At 43.6% G+C, this 26000-nt stretch overlaps 1 protein-coding gene across 1 annotated transcript; it reads left to right on the top strand.

Moving 5' to 3' along the window:
* The first annotated feature begins 6858 nt into the window (after positions 1–6858).
* Positions 6859–25321, top strand: LOC116502492 (arylacetamide deacetylase-like 3). Its single transcript, XM_032208373.1, has 4 exons — positions 6859–6903; positions 18169–18385; positions 22025–22088; positions 24547–25321. The coding sequence occupies exons 1-4, from the start codon at positions 6859–6861 to the stop codon at positions 25319–25321; spliced, it is 1101 nt and encodes a 366-aa protein (XP_032064264.1).
* Positions 25322–26000: the final 679 nt, after the last annotated feature.

Genomic DNA, 26000 nt, shown 5'->3' with positions numbered 1-26000 from the left:
AGTCATCAATGTCTTTCAGTTAAGGGATAATCCAAATAACATAGTCCATAATCATACAATCAGTTCAGAACTCAAAGTTTGCTAGCAGTTGCAAAACTTACAATAGCTCACAGCCCTCAGATCAGATCAGCCCAGCATCTAACGAACATAGAGCTAACATTCTGGCTCCCTCTTATGGCCGATTGAGGAAACAGCAACCAATCACATTTTACAGTATGATTTAAAGGTGGCCCTGGGATGCTGCAACTACCCTTTACACATGTGGTCACCAAGTGCCTGAATTTTGACCAGGTGGCTATGGGGATGCTGCCTGAGTTACAGGTGGTCCTCGACTTACAACAGTTCACTTACTGACCATTTGAAGTTACGACAGCCCTGGGAAAAAAATGACATAGCCATTTTCCACCCTTACAACCTTCCAGCATCCTCACAGGCATATCATGCTCTGCATTGGGATGCTCGACAATGACTCATAGGTATGATGGTTGCAGTGTCCCGGGGGCAGGGATGAGTGTCATGCGATCCCCTTTGGCCACCTCCAGACAAGCCAAGTCCATGGGGGGGGGGGGAGCCCGAATCACTTAACAACCATGTCGCTAATTTTAACCACTGCAGCGGTTCATTTAATGGCTATGGCAAGAAAAGTCTTGATGAAGGTTGCAAAACAAAACAAAAAAATGGGTGCATTCATGTGGCACCTCGCTTAGTGACTGCTGCAGTCCCAATTGTGGTCGTAAGTGCAGGAACCCATATGTGGTTCAGTCTTGGTGTGTTGGCCTACCTAATCGGACTTTTGTTCTTCTCTGATTGGAGTCACAATATATTGTTGAGCCAGACGTTTGATCTTAGCCTAGTGTACAAAATCGGCCACTTGCAGGTAGTTTTCGACTTACAACAGTTCATTTAGTGACTGGCGTTACAACGGCACTGAAAAAAGTGACTTGCGACTATTTTCGTAGCATCCCCATGGTAGCGCGATCAAAATTCAGATGCTTGGCAATTGACTCGTATTTATGATGGTTACGGAGTCCGGGGGGGGGGGGGACATGGGACGTGTTCCCCTTTTACGACCTTCTGACAAGCAAAGGGGAAGCTGGATTCATTTAACAACCATAGCAATAGCAATAATAGCAGTTAGACTTATATACCGCTTCATAGGGCTTTCAGCCCTCTCTAAGCGGTTTACAGAGTCAGCATATTGCCCCCAACAATCTGGGTCCTCATTTCACCCACCCACCCCGGAAGGATGGAAAGCTGAGTCAACCTTGAGCCGGTGAGATTTGAACAGCCGAACTGCAGATAACAATCAGCTGAAGTGGCTGCAGTACTGCACTCTAACCACTGCGCCACCTCGGCTCAGGAACTTGCATACCAACTGCAGCAATTCACTTAACTATGGCAAGAAGGGTCATTAAAACGGGGACAAATCTCCCTTAACAAGCGTCTCACTTAACGATGGGAATTTTGGGCTCGGTTGTGGTCGCATAAAAAAAAATCAGGCTGCAGCATAACGTGAAGTTAGCTTCCAGTGTTTTCCCCACTGAACAGATCCACTCTCTTCTTGGCATTTGGGTATTTTTATTTTTTACAATTTTTTTAACATTTTTATTAAACAAACAACACACACACACAAAAATCATCATCTTACATTACATCTTGTAGAAAGTGTGTCAATTGGTTACAATTAGCTTTCATGCATCTCTTCCACAGTCATTACGTACATTCATATCAAATGTCAAAGTTCTTAATGAGTCTTACTTTCAACATATCATAGTTCTCATTTGACTGAAATTGTTTTAGTATCCTAAAACGTATTTTTAATGTTAACAAGGAGAAAATCTTAGGTATTTATTTTAAAAAATAACAACAGATGAAGAAAGTCTTGGTTAAAAAGAAAATAAAATCCTTACAGGTTCTAGATTAGAGGCATGATTTAAAAGTGAGGTATTCAATTACATTCCATGTGCAATCTGGAACTCCCAATTTGATTTGATATCTCCCAGATGGTGGTGGGGAGGGAGGGCACTTCTACTCTATAGAAATCTATAGTCCCCAAATTCTTAGCAATGGGCCACACTGACAGAAGAATTCTGGGAATCGAAGTCCAGAGTCTCAGAATTTTTGTTAATGGCCATGATGCTGGAGAATTCTGGGAACTGGATTCAGAATTACCGTATTTTTCAGAGTATAAGACGCATTGAGATTTTGAAGAGGCAAATTTTTAAAAAAGTTTTTGCACTCTGCAGACCTCCCAAAATTTTTTGGGAGGTCTGTTTTTTGTTTTTTAAAAAAGCATGCATAGCCTTTAGGGGGCTTGTAGAGTGCTCCTGGGGGCTGGGGGGCAAAAACGAGCAAAAAAGGGCCCATTTTTCACTTATTTCTGCCCTCCCCAGCACTCTGGAAGCCTCCTAAAGGCTTTGCATGGCCATTTTGGTGAAGGAGGTGGGTTTTCGGGAGGCCAGAAATGCTGTATTCAGTTTATAGGACGCATTCAGATTTTCACCCTCTTTTTTTGCGGGAAAAAGGTGTGTTTTATACTCCGAAAAATACGGGACTCTTAAATTTTGGAAGTAGTAAGCAGCCCTATGAAAAGAGAGGGGGGTGGTTTTGTCCGGTTAAGAGGTCTCCAAAATAAAAATGTCATTCGCAGTTCCATCTACTTTATGGTGCTTGTGGTTTTTGACACATAACCTTTTCATTTGTGAAATCTGTTTCTGTCGAAGGGAGGGGGGGTATCTGAAACATGGTTTTTGATCACCACACTATAAAAAAGATGTTGAGACTCTAGAAGTGCAGAGAAGAGCAACCAGGATGATGAGGGGACTTGAGACTAAAACATATGAAGAACGGTTGCAGGAACTGGGCATGGGTAGTCTAGTGAAGAGAAGGACCAGGGGAGACATGATAGCAGTCTTCCAATATTTGAAGGGCTGCCACAAAGAAGAGGGGATCAAGCCATTTTCCAAAGCACCCGAAGGCTAGACAATGAATAATGAATGGAAAGTGAACAAGGAGAGATTCAACCTAAAAATAAGGAGAAATTCTCTTGACAGTGAGAACAATCAACCAATATAACAGAAGTTGCCTTTGGAAGTTGTGGGAGCTTCATCATTGGAAGCTTTCAAGGAGAGACTGGGCTGCCCTCTGTCAGAAATGGTGTAGAGTTTCCTGCTTGGGTGGGGGAGTTGGACTAGATGACCCACAAGGTCCCTTCCAACTCTGTGAATCTGTTTGTCAACTGGAGGTGGGCGAACAGGGTCTCAATCAAATGGAAGAAAGAAAATACGGCAAGACTTCGTGGCGGGGATCATGTGTCTTTAAAATTATGGGATCTCCATTGCAATATAAGAGTCTGTCCTGCTCAGCGGCGTATATCAGGGGGTCTCCAAACCTGGCACTCAGCCAGCATGGAATTCTGGGAATTGAAGTCCACAAGTCTTAAAGAGTTGCCAACTTTGGAAATCCCTAGTCTATTTTGTTCTGTTTGACTCCTGTTCCTGGGGTTTCCTAAAAACAACCGTGTGATTTGACTAACTCAAGCCATTTAATTGCTCAGTTTTATATTTCTATGACTGGATATTTTTTTTCCTTTGTTCCCTCTCCCTTTTCCAATGCAACCCAAAATCTGATTTTGCCTTGCTGAATGGATCAGTGGTATATCCCTTAGAGCAGTGGTTCTCAACCTTCCCAATGCCGCAGCCCTTTAATACAGTTCCTCATATTGTGGTGACCCCCAACCATAAAATTGGTGTCTCGGTTCCTAAGACCATCGAAAATATGTTTTCCGATGGTCTTGGGCGATCCCTGTGAAAGGGTCGTTTGACCCCCAAAGGGGTCCCGACCCACAGGTTGAGAACCACTGCCTTAGAGCCTTCTCCAGTAACCTTGAACAAAGACTTTTATTTTAAAAGTACCGTATTTTTCAGACTATAAAATGTTCTCGACTATAAGATGCACCTAGCTTTTGGGGAGGAAAACAAGGGGGGGAAATCTGCCTCCCAGCACCCATCTGGTATTCTTCTGGCCTATTTGCCACCAAGGTGGCCTATTCGCTGTGGCCCGTCAGTGTGGCCTGTTTGGCACAGCCCGTTGCTGCCACCATAGCTTGTTCTAGAATAGCTGATCGCTGCCATGCGAACCTCCCTCCCCCCACTGCAATATAAGACAGTATAAGACACACAGACATTTCCACACACTTTTTTGGGAGGGGGCACGGAGTAAGTGTGTCTTATACTCTGAAAAATATGGTATTTTCCTTGGCAAATGGCAAAACAAAGGCACCACTCCAAGAAGACTTGTTTATTTCAGGCTACCCTAGGATGATACGATCTAGGACGCCGTGGTTCTGTGGCTAACACATTGAGCTTGTCGATCAGAAAGATCATCAGTTCAGCGATTTGAATCCCTAGTGCTGCGTAACAGAATGAACTCCCGTTACTTGTCCCAGCTGCTGCCAACTTAACTGTTTGAAAGCACATAAAAATGCAAGTAGAAAAATAGGAACTGTTGCAGCAGATTGAGGTTTGTAATCTACTTACGAAAGACCAGGACTTGATACCACGAAGGTGAGAGAAACAGGTTTATTGGATGCATTGAGTTCAGTGTGTTCACACACCAAAATCTGAACTGATCTGAGCTACGCCCAGGGCAGGGATTTTATACCTTTAATCAAACTTTGTCAATCAGAGGGCGTTTAAAGAGGCGTATTCATACAAAACGTAAAAACCCCTGTTCAGAACAGGGAAGTACATCTTGGAAAAATACAAAAGCAGAAATTCATACCAACAGTTTTCTGCAACTTCTCTGTTCTATCTCTCACCCACGTCTGGCTTCCTGTGGCTCCACTTTACAGGGTCTTGCCACACAGTTCAGCCCTATTTGTAATACTTATGAGGATGTGGGGGAGAAGGTTCACTGCAGCTAAAAGTCACCTTTGGGACTCTAGGGCACTGGACTAAAAGCCAAACTAAAATGAATTTATAAGGTTCATTCTATTAAGACCACCTAACCTGGCCAGCCACTGGTGGGTTTACCTGTGCAACCCATGCTGTATCAGAACCACCTTTGGTGGGAAGTGTTAGGAATATAATCTAACGGTTGAATTGGCAATATATAAATCATGTAACAATGCTATACCTGTTTCTTTAAATCATACTGTAAAATGTGATTGATTGCTGTTTTCCTCAATCAGCCATAAGAGGGAGCCAGAATGACTGTTAGCTCTCTGTTCGGTTAGATGCTGGGCTGATCTGATCTGAGTGTTTTGGAAGCTGGCTGTTAGAAAGTGCTGTGAGCTATTGTAAGTTTTGCAACTGCTAGCAAACTTTGAGTACCAGGCTGTTTGTATGATTATGGACTATGACATTTGGATTATCCCTTAACTGAAAGACGTTGATGACTGACTGTCTTATCCGTGTATGACTTGGACTGTTTGATGGACTCTGATACCTCTCTTTCCACGAAAGTAAAAGCCTATTTAAACTGCAGTGTCTCTGTATGCTGGTTTGTGTGTTCTCCAACACAACGCTTCTCTGAATGCACTCGCTCTCCCAACAGGGAGCTTACCTAACAGGAAGTTAACAGCGTTCCCTGCACCTTCGGAGTTCAATCACGCCGGCCACATGACCACGAAGACATCTTCAGACAGCGCTGGCTCTTTGGCTTTTAAACGGAGATGAGCACCGCCCCCCTAGAGTTGGGAACGACTAGCACACATGTGCGAGGGGAACCTTTACCTTTAGGATGATAAAACAATTTGCTCCTCGGTAAGCGGGGATTTTAAGATGGGACTCTTGCACAGAGCTGTTTCGTGAGTAAAAAGGTTGGAAGGGAATTTGTAAGTGAGCCTAGTAAATACATCCAATTATCAGCATTGAAACTCAGATGTGGGGGTCCTTAGTGCTCTCTGAGCTTTATGGGTTTCTTGCAGACATTTCATTACCAAACTAGATAGCATCATCAGTGCTGTTGAGATAGTTATCTCATTGCTCTTCCTACCCTGGATTATCTTCCATTCCCAAAAGTCCCTCATGGTCTTGTTGACTGATTACATTGCCCAAATGCCAGAAGAAGAAGAAGGAAAGAAGAGGGTCATCAACTCTTCTAGATCAGAGGTGCCAAACTCAAGGCTCACGGAGTTGCCCTGGAAACAGTGAAGGACCGGCCCGCATTGCCTCTGCCAGTGAAAACAGCTTCAGAGAATCACATGTGGCCCTTCCAGGCGCTGAGCTCCATTTTCACTGGCAGAGGGCTGCAGGAGGCTGTTGCAGCTGAACCCTCCTCCCCCCAGCTCCATTTTCATTGGCGGAGGGCTAGCAAAAGAAACTAAAAGCAAAACAAAAGGAGAAAGTTTCCAACCCCCCCCCCTTTGCATTTGAGCATCCAAGAAGGGAGAAGAAAGGGAAAGACAGAAAAAGATGGGAAGATACCAAGGAAGGGGAAAAGAAGAGGGGGAAGGAAGAAGAAAGGAGAACGAAGAGGGAAGGAGAATGAAGGAAGGTTATAATGAGAAGGAGGGAGGGAGGGTCTGAGGGAAGTCTTGCCTTAGCACATTGTTTCTCAACCTTGGTGACTTTTAAGTCCTGTGGACTTCAACTCCCAGAATTCCCCAGCCTGGCTGGGGAATTCTGGGAGTTGAAGTCCACAGGACTTAAAAGTCACCAAGGTTGAGAAACACTGCCTTAGCACTTGGCCACCAGGAGCCCTGCTACTCCTTTCACCATCCCCTTGGCTGCTCCTCCTGAACTCTCCTGGTGGTCTCCCATCCTATCACTGAGGATGCTTGGGTTACAAAGCCAGGTCTCCTTGTGTGGAGCGGGAGTGGGAGGGAGCCACGTAGTTTTCCCTCCTGCGCACACCATGAGCAACCTGGTCAAGGAGAGCGAGAACAGCAACCTTGAGAAGGTAAGTGCAACGGGACACCCCTTCAGGGAAGAGGGGCTGCGCTGTGGGCAGGGGTGAAATTCAGCAGGTTCTGACAGGTTCTGGGGAACCTGTAGCAGAAACTTTGAATAGTTCAGAGAACCGGCCAATGCCACCTCTAGCTGGCCCCAGCAATGTCAATTTTGCAGTAACCTTCCCCTGCCATGCCCACCAAGCCATGCCACGCCCAGAGAACCAGTAGTGAAAAAATTGGAATTTCACAACTAGCTGTGGGATCCCGGTGCCCTGGGAACTCGAGGGCCCAGCTGGGTGCTTGCCCTCCACTGCCTAGAGCAGATAAAGTATACGCCTTTCGTGGCATCCAGCTAAGATAAGTTCACAGGAGGAGGAACTGTTGGGCAGAGGAAAGCCAAATCATGGACTGCAATTTTGGCCAGGGTGCGAAGGTGGGAGGGTAGGAAAAGGAAGGGACTTTCCTTTGTGTGAAAACAGGGAGGAAAACACCTGCCTGCCGGCTGGATTTTCCACAGCCATCGCTTTGGCCATCCTTATCCAAGACAGACGCTCCTCACTCACTGCCAGCCAAGCCACTGAAGCCGTAGAAACAGCCATTCCTTCTTTCCCCTCTTTAACTCTCTTCCTAGTCCCTCCCTACGCTTTGCCAGCCCCACACTGGCTGTCTTCTAGTCCAACCCCCTGCCTAAGCAGGAAACCCTATACCGTTTTAGACAAATGGCTATCCAACATCATCTTAAAGACTTCCAGTGTTGGGGCATTCACAACTTCTGGAGGCAACTTCTGTTCCACTGATTAATTGTTCTAAGTGTCAGGAAATTTCTCCTCAGTTCTAAGTTGCTTCTCTCCTTGATTAGTTTCCACCCATTGCTTCTTCTGCCCTCAGGTGCCTTGGAGAATAGCTTGACTCCCTCTTCTTTGTGGCAGCCCCTGAGCTATTGGAACACAGCTATCATGTCTCCCCTAGTCCTTCTTTCTATTAAACTAGACATACCCAGTTCCTGCAACTGTTCTTCATATGTTTTAGTCTCCAGTCCCCTAATCATCCTTGTTTCTCTTCTCTGCACTCTTTCTAGAGTTTCCACATCTTTTCTTCATCATGGCGACCAAAACTGGATGCAGTATTCCAAGTGTGGCTTTACCAAGGCTTTATAAAGTGATATTCACACTTTAGGGGGGACGCAGTGGCTCAATGGCTAAGATGCTGAGCTTGTCGATTGAAAGGTCGGCAGTTTGGCAGTTCGAATCCTTAGCTCCCATTTCTTGTCCCAGCAGACAAAGAAGAGGGAGTCAAACTATTCTCCACGGCACCTGAGGTTAATAACAAGAAGCAATGGGTGGAAGCTAATCAAGGAGAGAAGCAACTTAGAATTAAGGCGAAATTTCCTGACAGTGAGAACAATTAATCAGTGGAACAGGTTGCCTCCAGAAGTTGTGGGGGTTGGACTAGAAGACCTCCAAGGTCCCTTCCAACTCTGTTATTCTATTATTCTATTAACCTGCTTCTTCGGTTGCATCAGAGGCCTTTGTGTTTCCATTTCTGCTCTTAACATGTTTAGGCTGAACTCAACCGAACATTCTGTCCAAGCTGCACCTTTACGGAGCTTGGAAGCTCATTAATATATGTACATAAATTATGCACAATATACATATGGTGTTGCAATTTGTCTCATCTACAAAAGTCTCCCCATCAAGAAAGGGCAAAGGACTGCATTCAGGGCTCTGGGTTTTAATAATAATAATAACAACAGAGTTGGAAGGGACTTTGGAGGTCTTCTACCCCCCCACCAGCTCAGGTAGGAAGCCTGTGGCCTATTCGCAACCTTCCCAGCTGGGCTGCCAAACTGCAAAAATCGGGGACCGCTGCCCAATACCATTTCAGATTGGTTGTGCGATCACTTTTTTAAAATGTCCAGTGTTGGAGCATTCACAACTTCTGAAGGCAAGTTGTTCCACTGATAAATTGTTCACACTGTTAGGAAATGTCTCCTTAGTTCTAGGTTGCTTCTCTCCTTGATAAGTTTCCACCCAATGCTTCTTGTCCTGCCTTCAGGTGCTTTGGGGAATAGCTTGACTCCCTCTTCTTTGTGGCAGCCCCTGAGATACTTGTTCTGGTCCACTGGTGGATTGCAGAGCTGGTATTAGAGTCGGACAATGAGGAGGTTGGGGAGGAACATGGGCCAGTCCTGGAGTCTGGGGAAGGCTCAGATGAGGGCTCTGCGTTGGAGGCAGAGAGGGGACCAAGGCCATCTGGTTATTTGCTGCCTCCAGAGTCTGACATCAGCAAAGCAGAAGAACAGCGGGAGCATGTGTGCATATGCAGAGCTGCATGTGCAGAACTGCCAGAAGGCAAGAACAATTAAGAAAACAAGGTCGACTTGAGAGCAAAGCTTGGAGATGATTGCCACCTTCCCATAAGACGTAAAAGAGGATCAAACGGAACGTGAACTTTTGCAAGAAGCAGTTAGTTCATCTGGTTGGTTCAAGCTTTGCAAAGTTCTGTTTGACTCTGTGCTAAGTTTGGCCTTGCTCTGCATTTGGCAATTAGGTCTCTGGCAGCATTTCAGGGGAAATAAGGTGGGTGTTTATCAACATTCCCCTGAAAGACCATGGCAACTCGAGCAGACATCTGTCGGAATCTTCACAGTTTGTGAAGCCTTGCGGACTCTGAATGACCATAATTCACAGCCGTAAAAATAAAAGAGGGTTTTGGGGACTAAGAATGTGACTTATGCTTTCTTAGGAAGCCTAGATCAGAACAATACTGGAACACTGCTATCATGGTGAGTTTATACAATTTTAGGCGAACTAATCTTTTGGTGACCATCAAAAGCAAAAATACCAAATTACAATCCAAATGGCAAAATCTGCTTGGCATGAAATCTCCTTGATGCTGTTGTCATTTTAGGCTGCATAAATAGAAAGATAGAATCAAGATCACGTGAAGTGTTAATACCACTTGACAATGATGCCTTGGTAAGGCCACACTTGGAGGACTGCATCCAGTTTTGGTCATCACAATGTTAAAAAAAAGTGCAGAGAAGAGCAACAAAGATGATGAGGGGACTGGAGGCTAAAACATATGAAGAGTGGCTGCAGGAAATGGGTATTTCTAGTTTAATGAAAAGAAGGACTAGACGTGATGTAATATTAGTGCCCCAATATCTCAGGGGCTGCCACAAAGAGGAGGGAGTCAAGTTATTCCCCCAAACACCTGAAGGCAGGACAAGAAGCAATGGGTGGAAACTAATCAAGGAGAGAAGCAACGTAGCACTGAGGAGACATTTCGTGACAGAACAATTAATCAGTGGATCATCTTGCCTCCAGAAATTGTGAATGCTCCAACTCTGGAAGTTTGTAAGATGTTGGATAACCATATGTCTGAAGTGGTGTAGGGTTTCCTGCCTAAGCAGGGGTTGGACTAGAAGACCTCCAAGGTCCCTTCCAATTCTGTTATTCTGTTGCATTCATTTCGAAAATTGTGTAAAGCTAATTGTCTGTTAGGGAACATGGTGTCCAGAGACTCCTATCTAAAGCACAGGGTGCCTCTGAAATTCTTAAAGGAGATAATTAAAAAAAAGAACCTCCTCATTTAATCTGCAGGACGATCAGTGTGAAACAAAACTGATATTGCTTTAGATAATAATCCACAAGCACAGAGTGCTGTTCAAAGAGATCTGCCTGTTCAGGGTTAGGTCTGATTAAATTATGATTGGTTGCCCAATTGGGCCAGTTGAAATGATATAAGAATATAAGAAAAGGCTTCAAATGATATAAGATTTAAGAAAAGGCTTCAATAGAATAGAGTAGAGTAGAGTAGAGTAGAGTAGAATAGAATAGAATAGAATAGAATAGAATAGAATAGAATAGAATAGTGTAAGATTCCAGAAGTTTTCCCAGAGCCAAAGCTGAGATGCCAAAGAGAGTGAGATTCGAGATGGGCCTTGCAAAAAATGCCAGGTTTTATTTATGGCCATAGCAAAAGCTGGGCGACAAAACTATATCCAAAACATAAAAAATGCATGTAAGGAATAACCACACCCTGCGAGAGTGGCTCAGAGTATTATATACATTTCAGGCAGATAGAAACAAAGCGTTTGCAGTCCAGTGTTAAGGTTACAATTTGCTATGCTAGAAAACAACTAATTTCTGACAGTATACAATAATATAAGCAGAAGCCAATATTGATTCATATTGGTTCATATACTCCTTCATTCCTCCCTTTTTATTATTGGACAGGTTTCTACCTGTCGGCGATGAAGTAGGGGAGCATGTTCTTTAGGGATGGTGCTAAGAACCATAATATTAGCTGGGTAACCAGGAGTGGCAGAGTTCACCGAGGAGGCAATGACCGTCATACCAGAAACGGTAGACTGAAGTATACCCTGGGAAAGAGGGATGAGGCAAAGAAAGGAAAGGAGACCTCCAAAGGCCAACATGATAAAAAAATCCAATCCTTTTCCAGTTAGAGAACATATTAGCAAACCAGTCAAACTTGATAACACTAGTCCGAGTTCGTAGAGAGACATGAGCAAGTTTCCTAATCGGAGTAGTAATTTCCTCCATAGCTTTTCCTTGGTCATCGATCTGTAAACAGAATTTGTGAGATAATTTTTCCACAGAGACATCCTTTTGTTAACCAATCATGTAAAGCAAAGGTATTCCGGGATATTGTTGTTTTAAAAGTTGGAGCACTAGAAGTTGCATTAGTTGTTATTGCAAGCATTGGCAGGGTCCGTATAATTCTATTCACCCTGTTCCCATGCTTCAAACCATTGGCTAGGCACATAGGCAAACCCTATGACCCAGCTGGAGCATGCTAATTAAGAGTTACCACATCCGTCCATAACTGCGATTTCTCCGCGGGTCGCCCATGAGGCCAATGATGAAAGAAGACTCGGAGGCAGGTCTCTCTCGGGATGGGCCGACACGGAATAGAATCCGGAGGCCTCTTTTATTGAGCATACACAAGGAAAAGGGTGGATTCACATGGTCTATGTGGACCAATCATGGTTGTACAAGTTTATGGTATATGGTAACTCATGTACTTCCATGTAGACCTAAAGAATACCCATAGTCAATAAATCTTTTACCAGCATGCAAACTTCTAATCCTTAATTAATGTTTGAGAGTTAAACAGTTGTACCCCCTGATTTAATCAACGCTTGTAATTAAGAGTCTGTGATTACTGATCTGCTTAATGCTTAGAGGTAAACAGTTTGTTTTAAACAGTTTGTTCTACTGATAGAGGTAAACAGTTTGTTTTACTGATCTAATTAATGCTATGGTTAATCATTACTGCTGTTGTATACGTGTTCCAACACAGCTATGCCACATAACCCACTCCGTCTAGTTATATTTACAAACGAGTTAGTAGGTTGTTTCAGTTTAATTCCAGACTGCAAGGTGACAGTAAGTGAAGAAAACACTCTTACTTGGAATGTATCCATCATGATGAATGAGGGGTGCATATTCAGCAGGGATAGTGCGTGGCACGACAAAACCGCGCTCGACTAAGCCGCGCCCGATTAAACTGCGTCTCTGATGTCATCAACAGGGCAACAACAGCGAGCGCGGAGAAAGAAGGGCGCTTTAAATAGCGCTTTGAAAGCAAGCCGATTCAACTTAAGGTAAGGGTTAGGTTTAGGTTTAGGGTTAGGTTAAGGGTTAGGTTTAGGGTTAGGTTTAGGGTTAGGGTTAGGTTTAGGGTTAAGGGTTAGGTTTAGGGTTAGGTTTAGGATTAGGTTTAGGGGGGTTAGGTTTAGGTTTAGGGGTTAATTTTAGGTTTAGCGTTTACAGCGTGCTTCTGTCTCCGCACTGTTGTCGCCCTGTTGATGACATCAGCTACGCGGTTTCGTCGAGCGCGGTTTAGTCGAACGCGGTTTTGTAGTGGAACCGGGATAGTGTGGTGGACCATGATATTTGCAGGCTTATGATGAGGAGTGGTAGGCACGAGGACGCAGTGACTGCCATTCCAGAACATATTGTAATTTCCAACTCATGTCTAATAATTCTAAAAAGGACAATAACTTGTGTTGCAAACAAACAAGCAGACAGACAAAATAGCATAGGGTGGGGTGTTTAAAAATGCTCCCAAGCATAAAAGAGAGAGGGAAGAAGAACAGCTTCAAAAAAGTATAAGTATAAAAAAAGAAGAAGAAATTGGAGTGTTAGTCAACACTCCAAAATATCAGATTCCATTCAGTTGGAAGCAAATTCTCCAAAGGCAGATATCAGAAACAAACAAAGAAAGAAACAGTGACATAGGATGGAGCACTTTAGACTCCGACATCAAAGAGGGAGGTAGGAAGAACAGCTTTAAAAGTAAAACAAAATAGCTTCAAAATAAAACAAACTTAATGAGGTAGGTTAAAACATATACAAATGTAAGCAAAATATCTCAAAATCATTTCTTTTCATAGGTTTAATTAAACATTTTAAACCTAAAAAAAAATCCAGAAGAAAAATCAAAATTGTATTCAGAGCAGAAAAGGAAATATAATTGCATAGCTTTTATACGCAGATCAAAAAGATCAAAACAATGAAAGATAAAAGTGCCTGAGCAGGTCACCCATTTGCCCCAAATTTTTCAGGAGAGAAAAAAAAGGTTAAAATGAACAGGAAAACCACAGCCCCCTTTAATGACACAGAAGGAGGGGGAAAGAGGGGGGAATGCACAGAGGCATTCACAGATCTCGCTCAGGGCATCTCTCACACAAACACTCATGGTTAAAATGAGCAAACACACGCAACCCCCCCCCCCTTGCTGCTTGGCATGAAATCTCCTTGATGCTGTTGTCATTCTAGGCTGCATTAACAGAAAAATAGAATCAAGATCACGTGAAGTGTTAATACCACTTGACAATGATGCCTTGGTAAGGCCACACTTGGAGGACTGCATCCAGTTTTGGTCATCACAATGTAAAAAAAAAGTGCAGAGAAGAGCAACAAAGATGATGAGGGGACTGGAGGCTAAAACATATGAAGAGTGGCTGCAGGAAATGGGTATGTCTAGTTTAATGAAAAGAAGGACTAGACGTGATGTAATATTAGTGCCCCAATATCTCAGGGGCTGCCACAAAGAGGAGGGAGTCAAGTTATTCCCCCAAACACCTGAAGGCAGGACAAGAAGCAATGGGTGGAAACTAATCAAGGAGAGAAGCAACGTAGCACTGAGAAGACATTTCGTGACAGAACAATTAATCAGTGGCCCATCTTGCCTCCAGAAATTGTGAATGCTCCAACTCTGGAAGTTTGTAAGATGTTGGATAACCATATGTCTGAAGTGGTGTAGGGTTTCCTGCCTAAGCAGGGGGTTGGACTAGAAGACCTCCAAGGTCCCTTCCAACTCTGTTATTCTGTTGCATTCATTTCAAAAATTGTGTAAAGCTAATTATCTGTTAGGGAACATGGTGTCCAGAGGCTCCCATCTAAAGCACAGGGTGCCTCTGAAATTCTTAATTAAGGGAGATAAATAAAAAAAAGAACCTCCTCATTTAATCTGCAGGACGATCAGTGTGAAACAAAACTGATATTGCTTTAGATAATAATCCACAAGCACAGAGTGCTGTTCAAAGAGATCTGCCTGTTCAGAGTTAGGTCTGATTAAACTATGATTGGTTGCCCAATTGGACAAGTTGAAATGATATAAGAAAAGGCTTCAATAGAATAGAGTAGAGTAGAGTAGAGTAGAGTAGAATAGAATAGAATAGAATAGAATAGAATAGAATAGAATAGTGTAAGATTCCAGAAGTTTTCCCAGAGCCAAAGCTGAGATGCCAAAGAGAGTGAGATTCGAGATGGGCCTTGCAAAAAATGCCAGGTTTTATTTATGGCCATAGCAAAAGCTGGGCGACAAAACTATATCCAAAACATAAAAAATGCATGTAAGGAATAGCCACACCCTGCGAGAGTGGCTCAGAGTATTATATACATTTTAGGCAGATAGAAACAAAGCTTACACAATCAGAGACAAAGAATTGTTACCAAGGTGTGATTTTTAAAGCGTTTTTTTGTTCAAGCTTCTGTCTCTGTCTACCTTATCTATGGAGTATTCCTATAGCCTTGTGTAGGGGGTGGCTGCCCCCTTTGGCCAAGTTGTTTTTCAGAAAAAATGCTTTAAGGATTGATGAGCCAGGAAAACTCCCTAGTTTGGTTCCTTTATCTATACAGTTTGATATTCCCGTGTAACAATTTCTTCTACTAGCTCTCAAAAATGTGCCAAGCTTTGAAGCCAAGAATAGAAGCCAGACGCAGCAGTGAGGTAACGTTTGCAGTCCAGTGTTAAGGTTACAATTTGCTATGCTAGAAAACAACTAATTTCTGACAGTATACAATAATAGAAGCAGACCTCCGAAGGTCCCTTCCAACTCTGTTATTCTGCTGTATTCATTTCAAAAATTGTGTAAAGCTAATTGTCTGTTAGGAAACATGGTGTCCAGAGACTCCTATCTAAAGCACAGGGGGCCTCTGAAATTCTTAATTAAGGGAGATAAATGAAATAATACCAGTAATCTTCAGGGATTATGATATTACTATCTCTTAGGACAACTGGGTTCAGATCAGGTTGATCTGATGCAATGTCCCAATATATATGAAGTTTATATGGGAGCAATCATATAAGAAAAGCCTTGACAGTCCACCCATCAAAAGAACTGCCAGAACACCTGACCGTCGGACAAAGAACCAAGCAAATTAAACTTTAAGGCAATTTCCTTTGGCCGGGATACTGAGTGGGGGAAAAAAAATCCCATCTCTGATCTCAGGACCTTCCCACCATGGAAATGACATGGGGTCAAACTCTGTGGACGATGGCACCTTACTTCTACATTTCAGCCCCGTTTTTATTCCTCGGGTGGGCTCTTTACTATGGCCTCACCAGCATGCATATCCCTCCGGGAATCGACCAGGGGACAAAACTGCGCTTTATCTTTTTGATCGTGAAAACTTTTGCTGGACTGGTAAGTCTCTGACTTTGGATTCTAGCTTTGCTTTCGGTTGGTTTGCCTGGCCAGCACAACCCCTCCACTGGGTGTGCCGTAGGATCCAAAAAAACAATTTGGTTAGACGGCTTTATAAGAAAACCAAAATCCAGGGTTTGTTTGTTTTTTTGCCTCAGATTGCTTTGGGGATCTACCTCACCTTTGCCACTCTCTCCCTCTGATCCCGTGATCTCCCTGCAATGCTCCCATCCATCCAACACTGGAAGTTTTAAAGAAGATGTTGGATAGACATTTGTCTGAAGTGGTGAAGGGTTTCCTGCCTAAGCAGGGGGTTGGATTAGAAGACCTCCAAGGTCCCTTCCAGCTCTGTTATTCTATCCTATCCTCCCCCTTCAGCTTTGTGTGTCTTGCTCCCTGCTTGGTGTTCCTTCCGGTCCTGTTGGAAAGATTTTCTTGGCAGGTCCTCCAAAGGGCTGGGTTTGGTGCCGAGACCCAATTGAGACAATCTATTCACCAGTTTCTGGATTGCTCTCTTCCAGTATTTGAGGGGCTGCCACAAAGAAGAGGGAGTCGAACTATTCTCCAAAGCCCCTGAAGCAGGGGTGAAATGCTACCGGTTCATACTGGTTCACCCAAAGCGGTCGAAAAAAAAACCCCATCAGTTAAGCTGAACTAGTAGTAAAACAAATGCTAATGCTTCAGGTGAACTGGTATTTCCAGGTTGGATTTGAAGACCTCCACGGTTCCTTCCAGCTATATTCTGATTGATTGATTGATTGATTGATTGATTGATTAGAATATCTGCTTGATTTCAAAGGAGTTGAACTGATACAATACAATACAATACAATACAATACAATAGCTGTTTTTTTCTTTGAAGACGTTTTGCTTCTCATCCAAGAAGCTTCTTCAGCTCTGACTGGATGGTGGAGAATGGAAGGATTGAATAGAATAGAATAGAACAGAACAGAACAGAACAGAATAACAGATTTGCAAGGGACCTTGGAGGTTTTCTAGTCCAACCCCCTGCCTAGGCAGGAAACCCTACAACATTTCAGACAAATGGCTATCCAACATCTTCTTAAAGACTTCCAGTGTTGGGGCATTCACAACTTCTGGAGGCAAGCTGTTCCACTGATTAATTGTTCTAAGTGTCAGGAAATTTCTCCTCAGTTCTAAGTTGCTTCCCTCCTTGATTAGTTTCCACCCATTGCTTCTTGTTCCACCCTCAGGTGTCTTGGAGAATAGTTTGACTCCCTCTTCTTTGTGACAGCCCCTGAGATATCGGAACACTGCTATCTCCCCTAGTCCTTCTTTTCATTGAACTAGACATATCAGTAATCCAGTTTCTCTTGCAGTGGAAAAAGGGATTGCTTTCTATTCAAGCAGAGTCCATTTAGAAGCGTGTCTCACTCCAACGAGAACAGACAGAGTTATGGATAGATAAAAGTGCCAATCACTAATGTGGGAACAAAATGCCACCTTCTCTGAAAGGAGGACATTGATAGGGTCGATTGCCCCAAAGTTTCCGAAGGCTCAGCTAAGGATACGAATTTGCTAACTAAAGCTATTTCGTCCCTGTTTTTATCCCTCCGATTCTGTTTCCCGGAAAAGAAATTACTTTTGACATTTCTTTCACAGCAGAAGAGAAAGTGAGGGATGTTAATAATTTATCTCCCATTTCCCCAGAGATTCTCCATCGGAGGAAAGGGAAAGATACAATAACCACAAAAACAGGAAAAAGAAAAAGAAGTTGTTAGAGGGAAGGGGGGAGAAGAAGGAAAAGAATTACAATTGGAATTTTTGAGAGCCCAAGAGAAAATGGTTCAAAGAGGAAGAAAGGGTGAAAGAGTTACTTTAGTAGACTAAAGAGAATAGTAGTAAGATTGTTATTGTTACGTAATTAATTAAGAAGTAAGGAAATGATATTATATTGTTAATTGTAGAAAAAACTTGAAACAAATGTTCTCTTTGCTTAAATTGAATGAGAGGATGTATGCTGTTTATAGCAAAATATACCAATGGAGAAAATAAGAAATGAAAATTTGGTGTATTTTTGAAGGGGCGATGGAAGATACTGTTTAAAAAACAACTATAAAGATGAAAAACAATGGAAGGGAATAATTTGGCTGAAAGTGAAAACAAAACTACGATGTAAAAAGGACTATATAAATGAGATGATGTAAAAGAAAAGACCCAGACAACTCTTTGTTCCTATAATATGTATAACTTGTGTTAAAAAAAAATAAAAAACCTTGAAAAAAAAAAAAAACCCGAAACCCTTCATGCGTTATCACTCGGTTTCTTCCTTATGTTTTGCGCTGTGCAGGCCTTACTTCTGGATAAACTGGGCATCTGCCCTGAATATGTGATGTTTAGGCTTCTTATGAAAGGAACGCCCGCAGGGAGGCCGTCTGACTTGATCATCAAGGATATGCTTTTTGATGGAGTGTCAGTAAGGGTTTATTGGCCCAAAACACCAAGTCCTGAGAAGAGGCGAGCAGTTGTCTGGATCTACGGAGGGATAGGCATGTTTGGGAATGTCGGTAAGTTCTCCAAATAATTGTTTGATCTGCAAGAGGGATGGGGAAATGTGTGGGCTAAGGGGCATCAGGATTCCTCCACACCAGAGGTGGGTTCCTATCAGCTCGAACTGGTTCGGCCAAATAGGTAGTAACTCGGCCGGATAGGTAACCGAACCGATTCTATCCTCGGCGGTGCCATCTTGATTTTCTGTTCTGCACATGCGCAAAACAATCTTCATTGCAAAAATGTAATTTTCCCTTTTTTAATGTTGTGCGCATGCGCAGACCTTTTTTTAAGTGCAAATGTGCATGCGAAGTGAGCCCGCCCACCAGTGGTGGGTTTCAAAAATTGTTCGAACCTACTCTGTGGGTGTGGCCTCCTTTGTGGGAGTGGCTTGCCACCCATGTGACCGGATGGGAGTGGCTTGCTGCCCATGTGACCGGATATGAAGATGCCGACGACACTTGTCAGAACCACCTTAAATTACCTCACACACAGCACTGGCATGCATAAGAATATGATGTAAACTTGTTTTTTTTAAAGGCATCTTTGGTTTGCGTTAAAACAACTTCAACACACGCAATGTTCTGATTGCACCACAAACGCAGTAGTCATCCTTACCTTTCACAGAGGCACTGAGTTTTATAAATAGGAGCATGATAGTGTAGAATAATTATATCCAAGGACCAGTGGTGGGTTTCAAAAATTTTTTGGAATCTCTTCTGTAGGTGTGGCCTGCTTTCCGGGTCCACTAGTGGAACCTCTTCTAACCGGTTCGGTAGATTTGACGAACCGGTTCTACCGAATAGGTGCGAACTGGTAGGAACCCACCTCTGCCGCTCACGCAAAACTTTTTGGGCACCAAACCAGTAGTAATGCTGGCAGGAAACACCCCCTACTCCGGCAGCACACAAAGGACCAAATTGGAAAAAGGGATGTGCTCAGAGAAAAATCTATGAGTTAGGGGTGGGAGGAATGGGATCTTCTCATCTGAACATCAATTCAACCAATTCTTTTTTTTTTTTTTTTTTAAATAAAAGAGAAAAAGAAAAAAAGAAAAAAGAAAAACGAGCCGCAGTATACAAGTGAATTCTTATTGTTCTAAGAATTGAAACTGTAATTCCACCCTCCCCCCTCCCCCCTATAATCCCCCCTCCCTAACCCCCTTACGGCTTCGCAGGTCCCATACCCGGCATAATTCTTTAACAAGCATTTGAGTATAATAAGGCCAGCTAACTTTAAAATTAAAAAAATAAAATAAAAGTAAAGCCAAAGAAAAAAAAAGAGAATAGTAAAAAATACAAAATAAAAAAACACACACACACACACAAAAAGAAAGGAGAAACAAGAAGGGTCAATAAACCCACTACGTTAACACAGCTTCCCATTATCTGTAAATCTTAAACAATGTAGCTCATTCCAAATTTCGGTTATTTTACTACTTGCAGGGTTTCAAACTGTATTAGAGCCAGGTAAGTTGATCAATTAGGATTCCCCAACTAAAAGTCTCATTGCTTTGTCTATCTATTCAGACCTTTAATTTATCTCTTTTTAATCCGAATATCCAAACCTTTCTATAAAACCATTAAACTCAAGTACTTCTTTCATTTTTCATTTCCAACACCTCCCTTTCTATCCTTACCCACCTCCACATGTAAATTTTTTTACCTTCCACCCTGCCTTTATCCATATCCACATATATATTTTATCCGCATCCATTGCTCCTCCCATATTTACTCCACTTTCCTGAAGACTCTCCGACCAATCTTTCTTGACCTTATATTGAAATAGCAACTCAAACAAACATCAGCTTGCATTCTAGCCCCAGGTAGTCTAATTAAGCTTTCGCTACCCTTCCCTCTCCCACGCGCCTCCCAACTCCGTTCGTCCCAGACCACAACTCAAAAAGATCGCAATCTCCGCTCTCCTCGCCTAGGAAAATAATTCATGCGCAATTTGAGTTAGAGTTCAGACAAATCTTATATACAATATGTGTCCACAATCAGCAACGCTTCTTTCAGTCTCCATGTCTCATCATCGATATACAACTTTTCCATTTTATCCCAGACAGAAATCATAAAGCTTTAAGAACATCGCTAAGTCTTTATTCTTTAGTCTTCTGCCCTTCCGGAAGAGGAAAGCAACACCCTCCGCCTTGTAGCCACGTGTCTCGCTGTTTGTCTTCTCCTTCTCCTTGTCTCTCTCCAGGTCCGGATGAATCAGGAAGTCCCGCCTTCAGGGTCTCGTAGTAAAATTCTCGGGCTTCACAGACAGAATTAATGCGGTGTTTTTGGTTGCCAAATGTAACTGTAATACCAGCTGGGACTTCCCATTTGTATGGAATCTGAGAATTTCTGAGTTCTTCGGTTAAGAAAGCGTACTCTCTCCTTGTTCTTAATATTTGAGATGGTATCTCTTTAAAAACAATCAAGTCCTGTCTATCAATTCTCAACCTCTTGCTGTAAAGCCTCTGTATTATCTCATTTCTGGATTCCCTTGTGGTAAAGTATATAATTATGTCCCTCGGAAGCTGTCGCTGTTTTGCTACCCACGAATTCTGGCGGTAAATTCTTTGAATCTGCCAATCAAAGTTAAATCCCGGACTTCCCACCAAGCGGCTGAAAGCCTCAAAGAAGATCTGTTTCAAATTCTCCTGTTGGTTTTCACGCAATCCTCTAACTCTTATGGCAAAGGCAGTCTTATTATAATTTATCATGACAAGTTGTTTTTGAGCATTTTCAATTTCCTGTTGTAACGTTTGAATTTTGGATATCAAATTAAGATTAGTTTCTTCCAAAAGTTCCAATTTGTCCTCCGTTTCAGCAATATAATCTGTCATGACTGTCATTACTCCGATCATATCCTTCTTTGCCTGAGCAATTTTAGCATCAAATTGATCATATAAATCCGATATCAGTTGATTAATTTCCTGTCTGAAATCATTAAGCGTTTTGAGAAGAAATTCTTGTGTTAACAAATCTCCCGTGGAGGGTGTAGGAGGCAAGGGTAGCGGCTTCATAGCAGTTTTTGGAGATATGTTATTAAGGAAGCGCTTCTGTTTAGATTTGGGAGCCATTCCAGAGTAAAAATAAAAGACAAGCAATCAAGCGAGCCAAAAATCAAAGTCTCTGCTCCCCTCAGTTAATCTTTTAGCAATTAGTACGGAGAAGCCTTCAGGAGGGTAGGGCTGACTAAGTACGTCACATCAAACACAAAAGCTACGAGATCGCCATCTTGTGACGCAGCTAAAAAAGAAAGGGAGCCTTTTGCGAAATTGAAGCTGGTATTTTAGATAGTAATAGAAGAAATTCCTCAGGAATGGTCCCCGCCCGGATTGACTTTTAAATAGCTTAGCTTTGTCCTGGGGGGGGGGGGGCAATCTGCCTAGGGCTGCAAAAAAAGCAGCGCGGAAAACTGGCCGGAGTAAAGGCTCAGCTAATGTTGAACCTCTTCTCCATTCACAGCAAAAAAAAGCTATGAATTACAAAGAGATCCTAACGACTGACCTTCTCCCTGCCCCTTTCTGCCAGAAAGGGGAGATATCTATAGATCTTATAAGATATACGAACCAGAATCCTGACAGGAGCTTCGTTGAGCTCCCGACGGCGGCAGGCTCCTCCCCCCGAAGCCTATTCAACCAATTCTTTGTGGTATTTCAGAAAGCCATGAAAAGCTGTCCCATTTCCTTGTCCGGAAAAGTGACACTGTGGTCGTATGCGTCAGGTAAGTGAACTCTGATTGACTTTCATTGCAGAAGGCTCAAAATCCAATTGCGGTAACCAGTGGTGGGTTTCAAAAATTTTTCGAACCTACTCTGTGGATGTGGCCTCCTTTGTGGGAGTGGCTTGCCGGCCATGTGACCTGGTGGGAGTGGTTTGCCGGCCATGTGTTTTCTCTCTCTCTCTCTCTCCTTCTTTTTGTCTCTCTGTCCCTTTTTCCTTTTTTTCTTTCATCTCTCTCTCACTTTTTCTTTCTTTTTTTCTTTCTTTCTTTCTTTCTTTCTTTCTTTCTTCCTTTCTTTCTCTTTCTCTCTCTGGGTGAGTCTGTGTGTGTGGTGTGTGTGTGTGTGTGTGTGTGTGTGTGTGTGTGTGTGTGTCGGTGGTGGGTTTCAAAATTTTTTGGAACCTCTTCTGTAAGTGTAGCCTGCTTTCCGGGTCCACTGGTGGAACTTCTTCTAACCGGTTTGGTAGATTTGACGAACCGGTTCTACCGAATTGGTGCGAACTGGTAGGAACCCACCTCTGGCCGTAACCCTTCTCTTTCTGGATGGGCCACTAAGATACTGACAGCCATGAGGGACAAACAAGGATGCAGTACATTACTTCAGAGTAGTCTACAAAATTACAGGCAGTCCTCAATTTATAGCAATAGCAATAGCAGTTAGACTTATATACCACTTCATAGGGCTTTCAGCCCTCTCTAAGCGGTTTACAGAGTCAGCATATTGCCCCCAACAACAATCCGGGTCCTCATTTTACCCATCTTGGAAGGATGGAAGGCTGAGTCAACCCTGAGCCGGTGAGATTAGAACCGCTGAACTGCAGATAACAGTCATCTGAAGTGGCCTGCAGTACTGCACCCTAACTACTGCGCCACCTCGGCTTTCTGACTATAACTATGACTACAACTGACCCCCAACATTTCTGTTGCTAAGTGTTAAGTGAGTTTTACCCCCTTTTGGGCCACAGTTGTTGCATGCTTTCCAGTCTTTGTGGGGCAACAACAACAACCACAACAATAATGTGGGTTAGTAGATGCCTGGAGACAGCAGAATAGAAGAGAAAGAACTGGAGAAGATAACAAAAAAGAAAGCCCTACAAATAGAAATAGAACAACTGTAGCAAAGGCAAGGAAGCGTAGAACCAATAGTAATAGGCGCCTTGGGTGCAATCCCAAAACAGCTGGAGCATCATTTGAACGCCATGAGTGGCATTGACAAATTCGCCATCAGTCAATTGCAGAAGGCGGCTTCACTTGGAACAGCTTCCATCCTGCAACGGTGTCTTTAACACCATCAAACATCCAGATCTGCCTATTTAGAGTTTAGAGTTTTATTTCATTTGTATGCCGCCCTTTTCCCTAAGGGGACTCAGGGCAGCTCACACCTCAAAAAGGGAAGGGGGGGATACAGACAGTTTAACAACAACACAAAACAATACATAGTTAAAAAGCGCAACAATCATACCATTCGAGATAGGGGCAGCGAATCTTTAGCCCCAGGCCTGTCGGAACAGCCAGGTTTTAAGGACTATGCGGAAGGCCTGGAGGGTGGTGAGGGTACGAATCTCCATGGGGAGTTCGTTCCAGCGGGTCAGAGCAGCCACAGAGAAGGCTCTCCTCCGGGTAGTCGCCAGTCGACACTGGCCGGCGGATGGAATTCGGAGGAGGCCTAGTCTGTGGGATCTAATTGGTCTAGTGGAGGTAATTGGCAGTAGGCGGTCTCTCAAGTACCCAGGTCCAATACCATAAGGGCTTTATAAGTGACGACTAGCGCCTTGAAGCGTATCCGGAGACCAATAGGCAGCCAGTGCAGCTCGCAGAGGATAGGTGTTACGTGGGTGAACCGAGATGCACCCACAATCGCTCGCGCGGCTGCATTCTGGACAAGCTGAAGTCGCCGAATACTCTTCAAGGGCTGCCCCATGTAGAGCACGTTGCAGTAGTCCAGTCTGGAGGTCTCAAGGGCGCGAGTGACTGTTGTGAGAGCCTCCCGGTTCAGGTAGGGACGCAACTGGTGCACCAGGCGAACCTGGGCAAATGCCCCCCTGGTCACAGCTGACAAGTGGTGTTCAAAAGTCAGCTGTGGGTCCAGGAGGACTCCCAAGTTGCGGACCCTGTCTGAGGGGCGTACTGTTTGACCCCCCAGCCTGAGAGATGGAACACTTGGCCAATTAGTAGGAGGGAAGCACAGCAGCCACTCGGTCTTATCTGGATTGAGTACAAGCTTGTTAACCCCCATCCAGTCCCTAACAGCCTCGAGGCCCTGGCACATCACGTCAATCGCTTCATTGCTTCATTACTCTATCCCAGATCCTTGGTAAGGACTCGATAGGTAGACAAAATGCCAAATCCAGTCTGAACATCTGGATGACTGGGCGATGATGATGAGGAGGAGGAGGAGGAGGAGGATAGGAAGGCCAATGCATTTGAAATATTTTGTTTTGACTCCCTGTTGCTTCAGATATCCCTTGGCACCAGAGCACCCCTATCCAGCTCAACAACGCAGCTGCTACACGGCCGTAGCGCACTTTTTGAAGAATGCGCAGGACTACGGGGTGGACCCTAAGCGGATTGTGTTAGCCGGCGACAGCAGCGGAGGCACAATTGCTGCCAGCATTGCTCAGCAACTTGTGACAACGAAGGACCTGCCGCAGCTCCGGGGACACATCCTACTCTACCCTTTCCTCCAATGTCTGGATTTTAATTTACCTTCTTACCAGCAAAATCGCTCCGTTCCCCTCTTAACCAAGGAACTAGCCATTCGGCATGGCACAGTTTATATCTCAGGAAGGAGGGACAGAGCCAATGAGATTATGGCCAATGCCCACGTTCCCCAGGAATTCATGAGAAAGTATCAGAACTGGATCAATGTAGAACTCATTCCGGAAGAATTTAAAAGCCGGGGTTACGTGCCATTTGTACCTGGTCCGGTTTCAGAAGAACTTTTCACAAAATGCCAAATGATTTTCGAACCCACATTTTCCCCACTCTTGGCGGAAGATGCCATCATCCAGAAATTTCCAGAGACTTTCCTTTTAACCTGCGAATACGACATTTTCCGAGACGACGGCTTGCTCTACAAGAAGAGGCTGGAAGACAACGGTGTGCCTGTCACCTGGGTTCATCTCAAGGAGGGATTCCACGGGATCAGCATGATGATAGGTATGGGGCTACTGGAGTTCCCAGGTACGAGGAAGAGTCTCAACAGCGTGATCCAGTTTCTACAACGGTTCTAGAATTCAACAGAACTGTTTTATGTCAAGGACTACCTTTATTCCAGTAGAGAGGAATTCCCTGAGGATGGGCTCCAGCAGAAATCCGAAAACTCGGAAGAGTGAACCTCTCGTCCCGGTGACCAACCCAGATTTGATCTTACAACGTTATCCTGGGACACATATATATGTTCCTTCATTCTTCATGGAAAACCCAATGTAGCTCTTTCAGGGGTTCACTGTTCCCACAGGCGGACAAAAGTGAATTAAAAAAACCAGATTTATCCCACCCACCCTGAAAAGTCTCTCGATGTCTTTTGTGCCAGCCTCCCTCAACTATAGGCATAAGTTTTGTCTCCTAGCAGGACCTTGCCTTGAACTGTACTTTACTTTCACCTTAGGCTTAGACCAACTTTATTGTCACTTCAAATGTACCCTAATCGGCATACATTAAAATTACATTTCGCTGCATGTAGCTCTCAAAAGGTCACCGCCTCCAATATATACTACATAAACATGACTAAATAAATAAATAAATAAATAAATAAATACCAACTTATGCATATATACAAACTGATCTCTCTGTCTCTGAAGAGACGTTTCTCTATAGCAAGACTGATGTAGTCAAATCTGAAGGGACCTCTCCTTGTTGACGCTTCCCCCTCATCTTTCCCTCTGTCCTCTTTCCTTGCTCCCTCTTCGC

Source organism: Thamnophis elegans, chromosome 2, assembly GCF_009769535.1.
Source record: "Thamnophis elegans isolate rThaEle1 chromosome 2, rThaEle1.pri, whole genome shotgun sequence".
Lineage (NCBI taxonomy): Eukaryota > Metazoa > Chordata > Lepidosauria > Squamata > Colubridae > Thamnophis > Thamnophis elegans.
The sequence above is the reverse complement of the archived record's forward strand: the minus strand, read 5'-3'. Positions and strand labels throughout refer to the sequence as shown.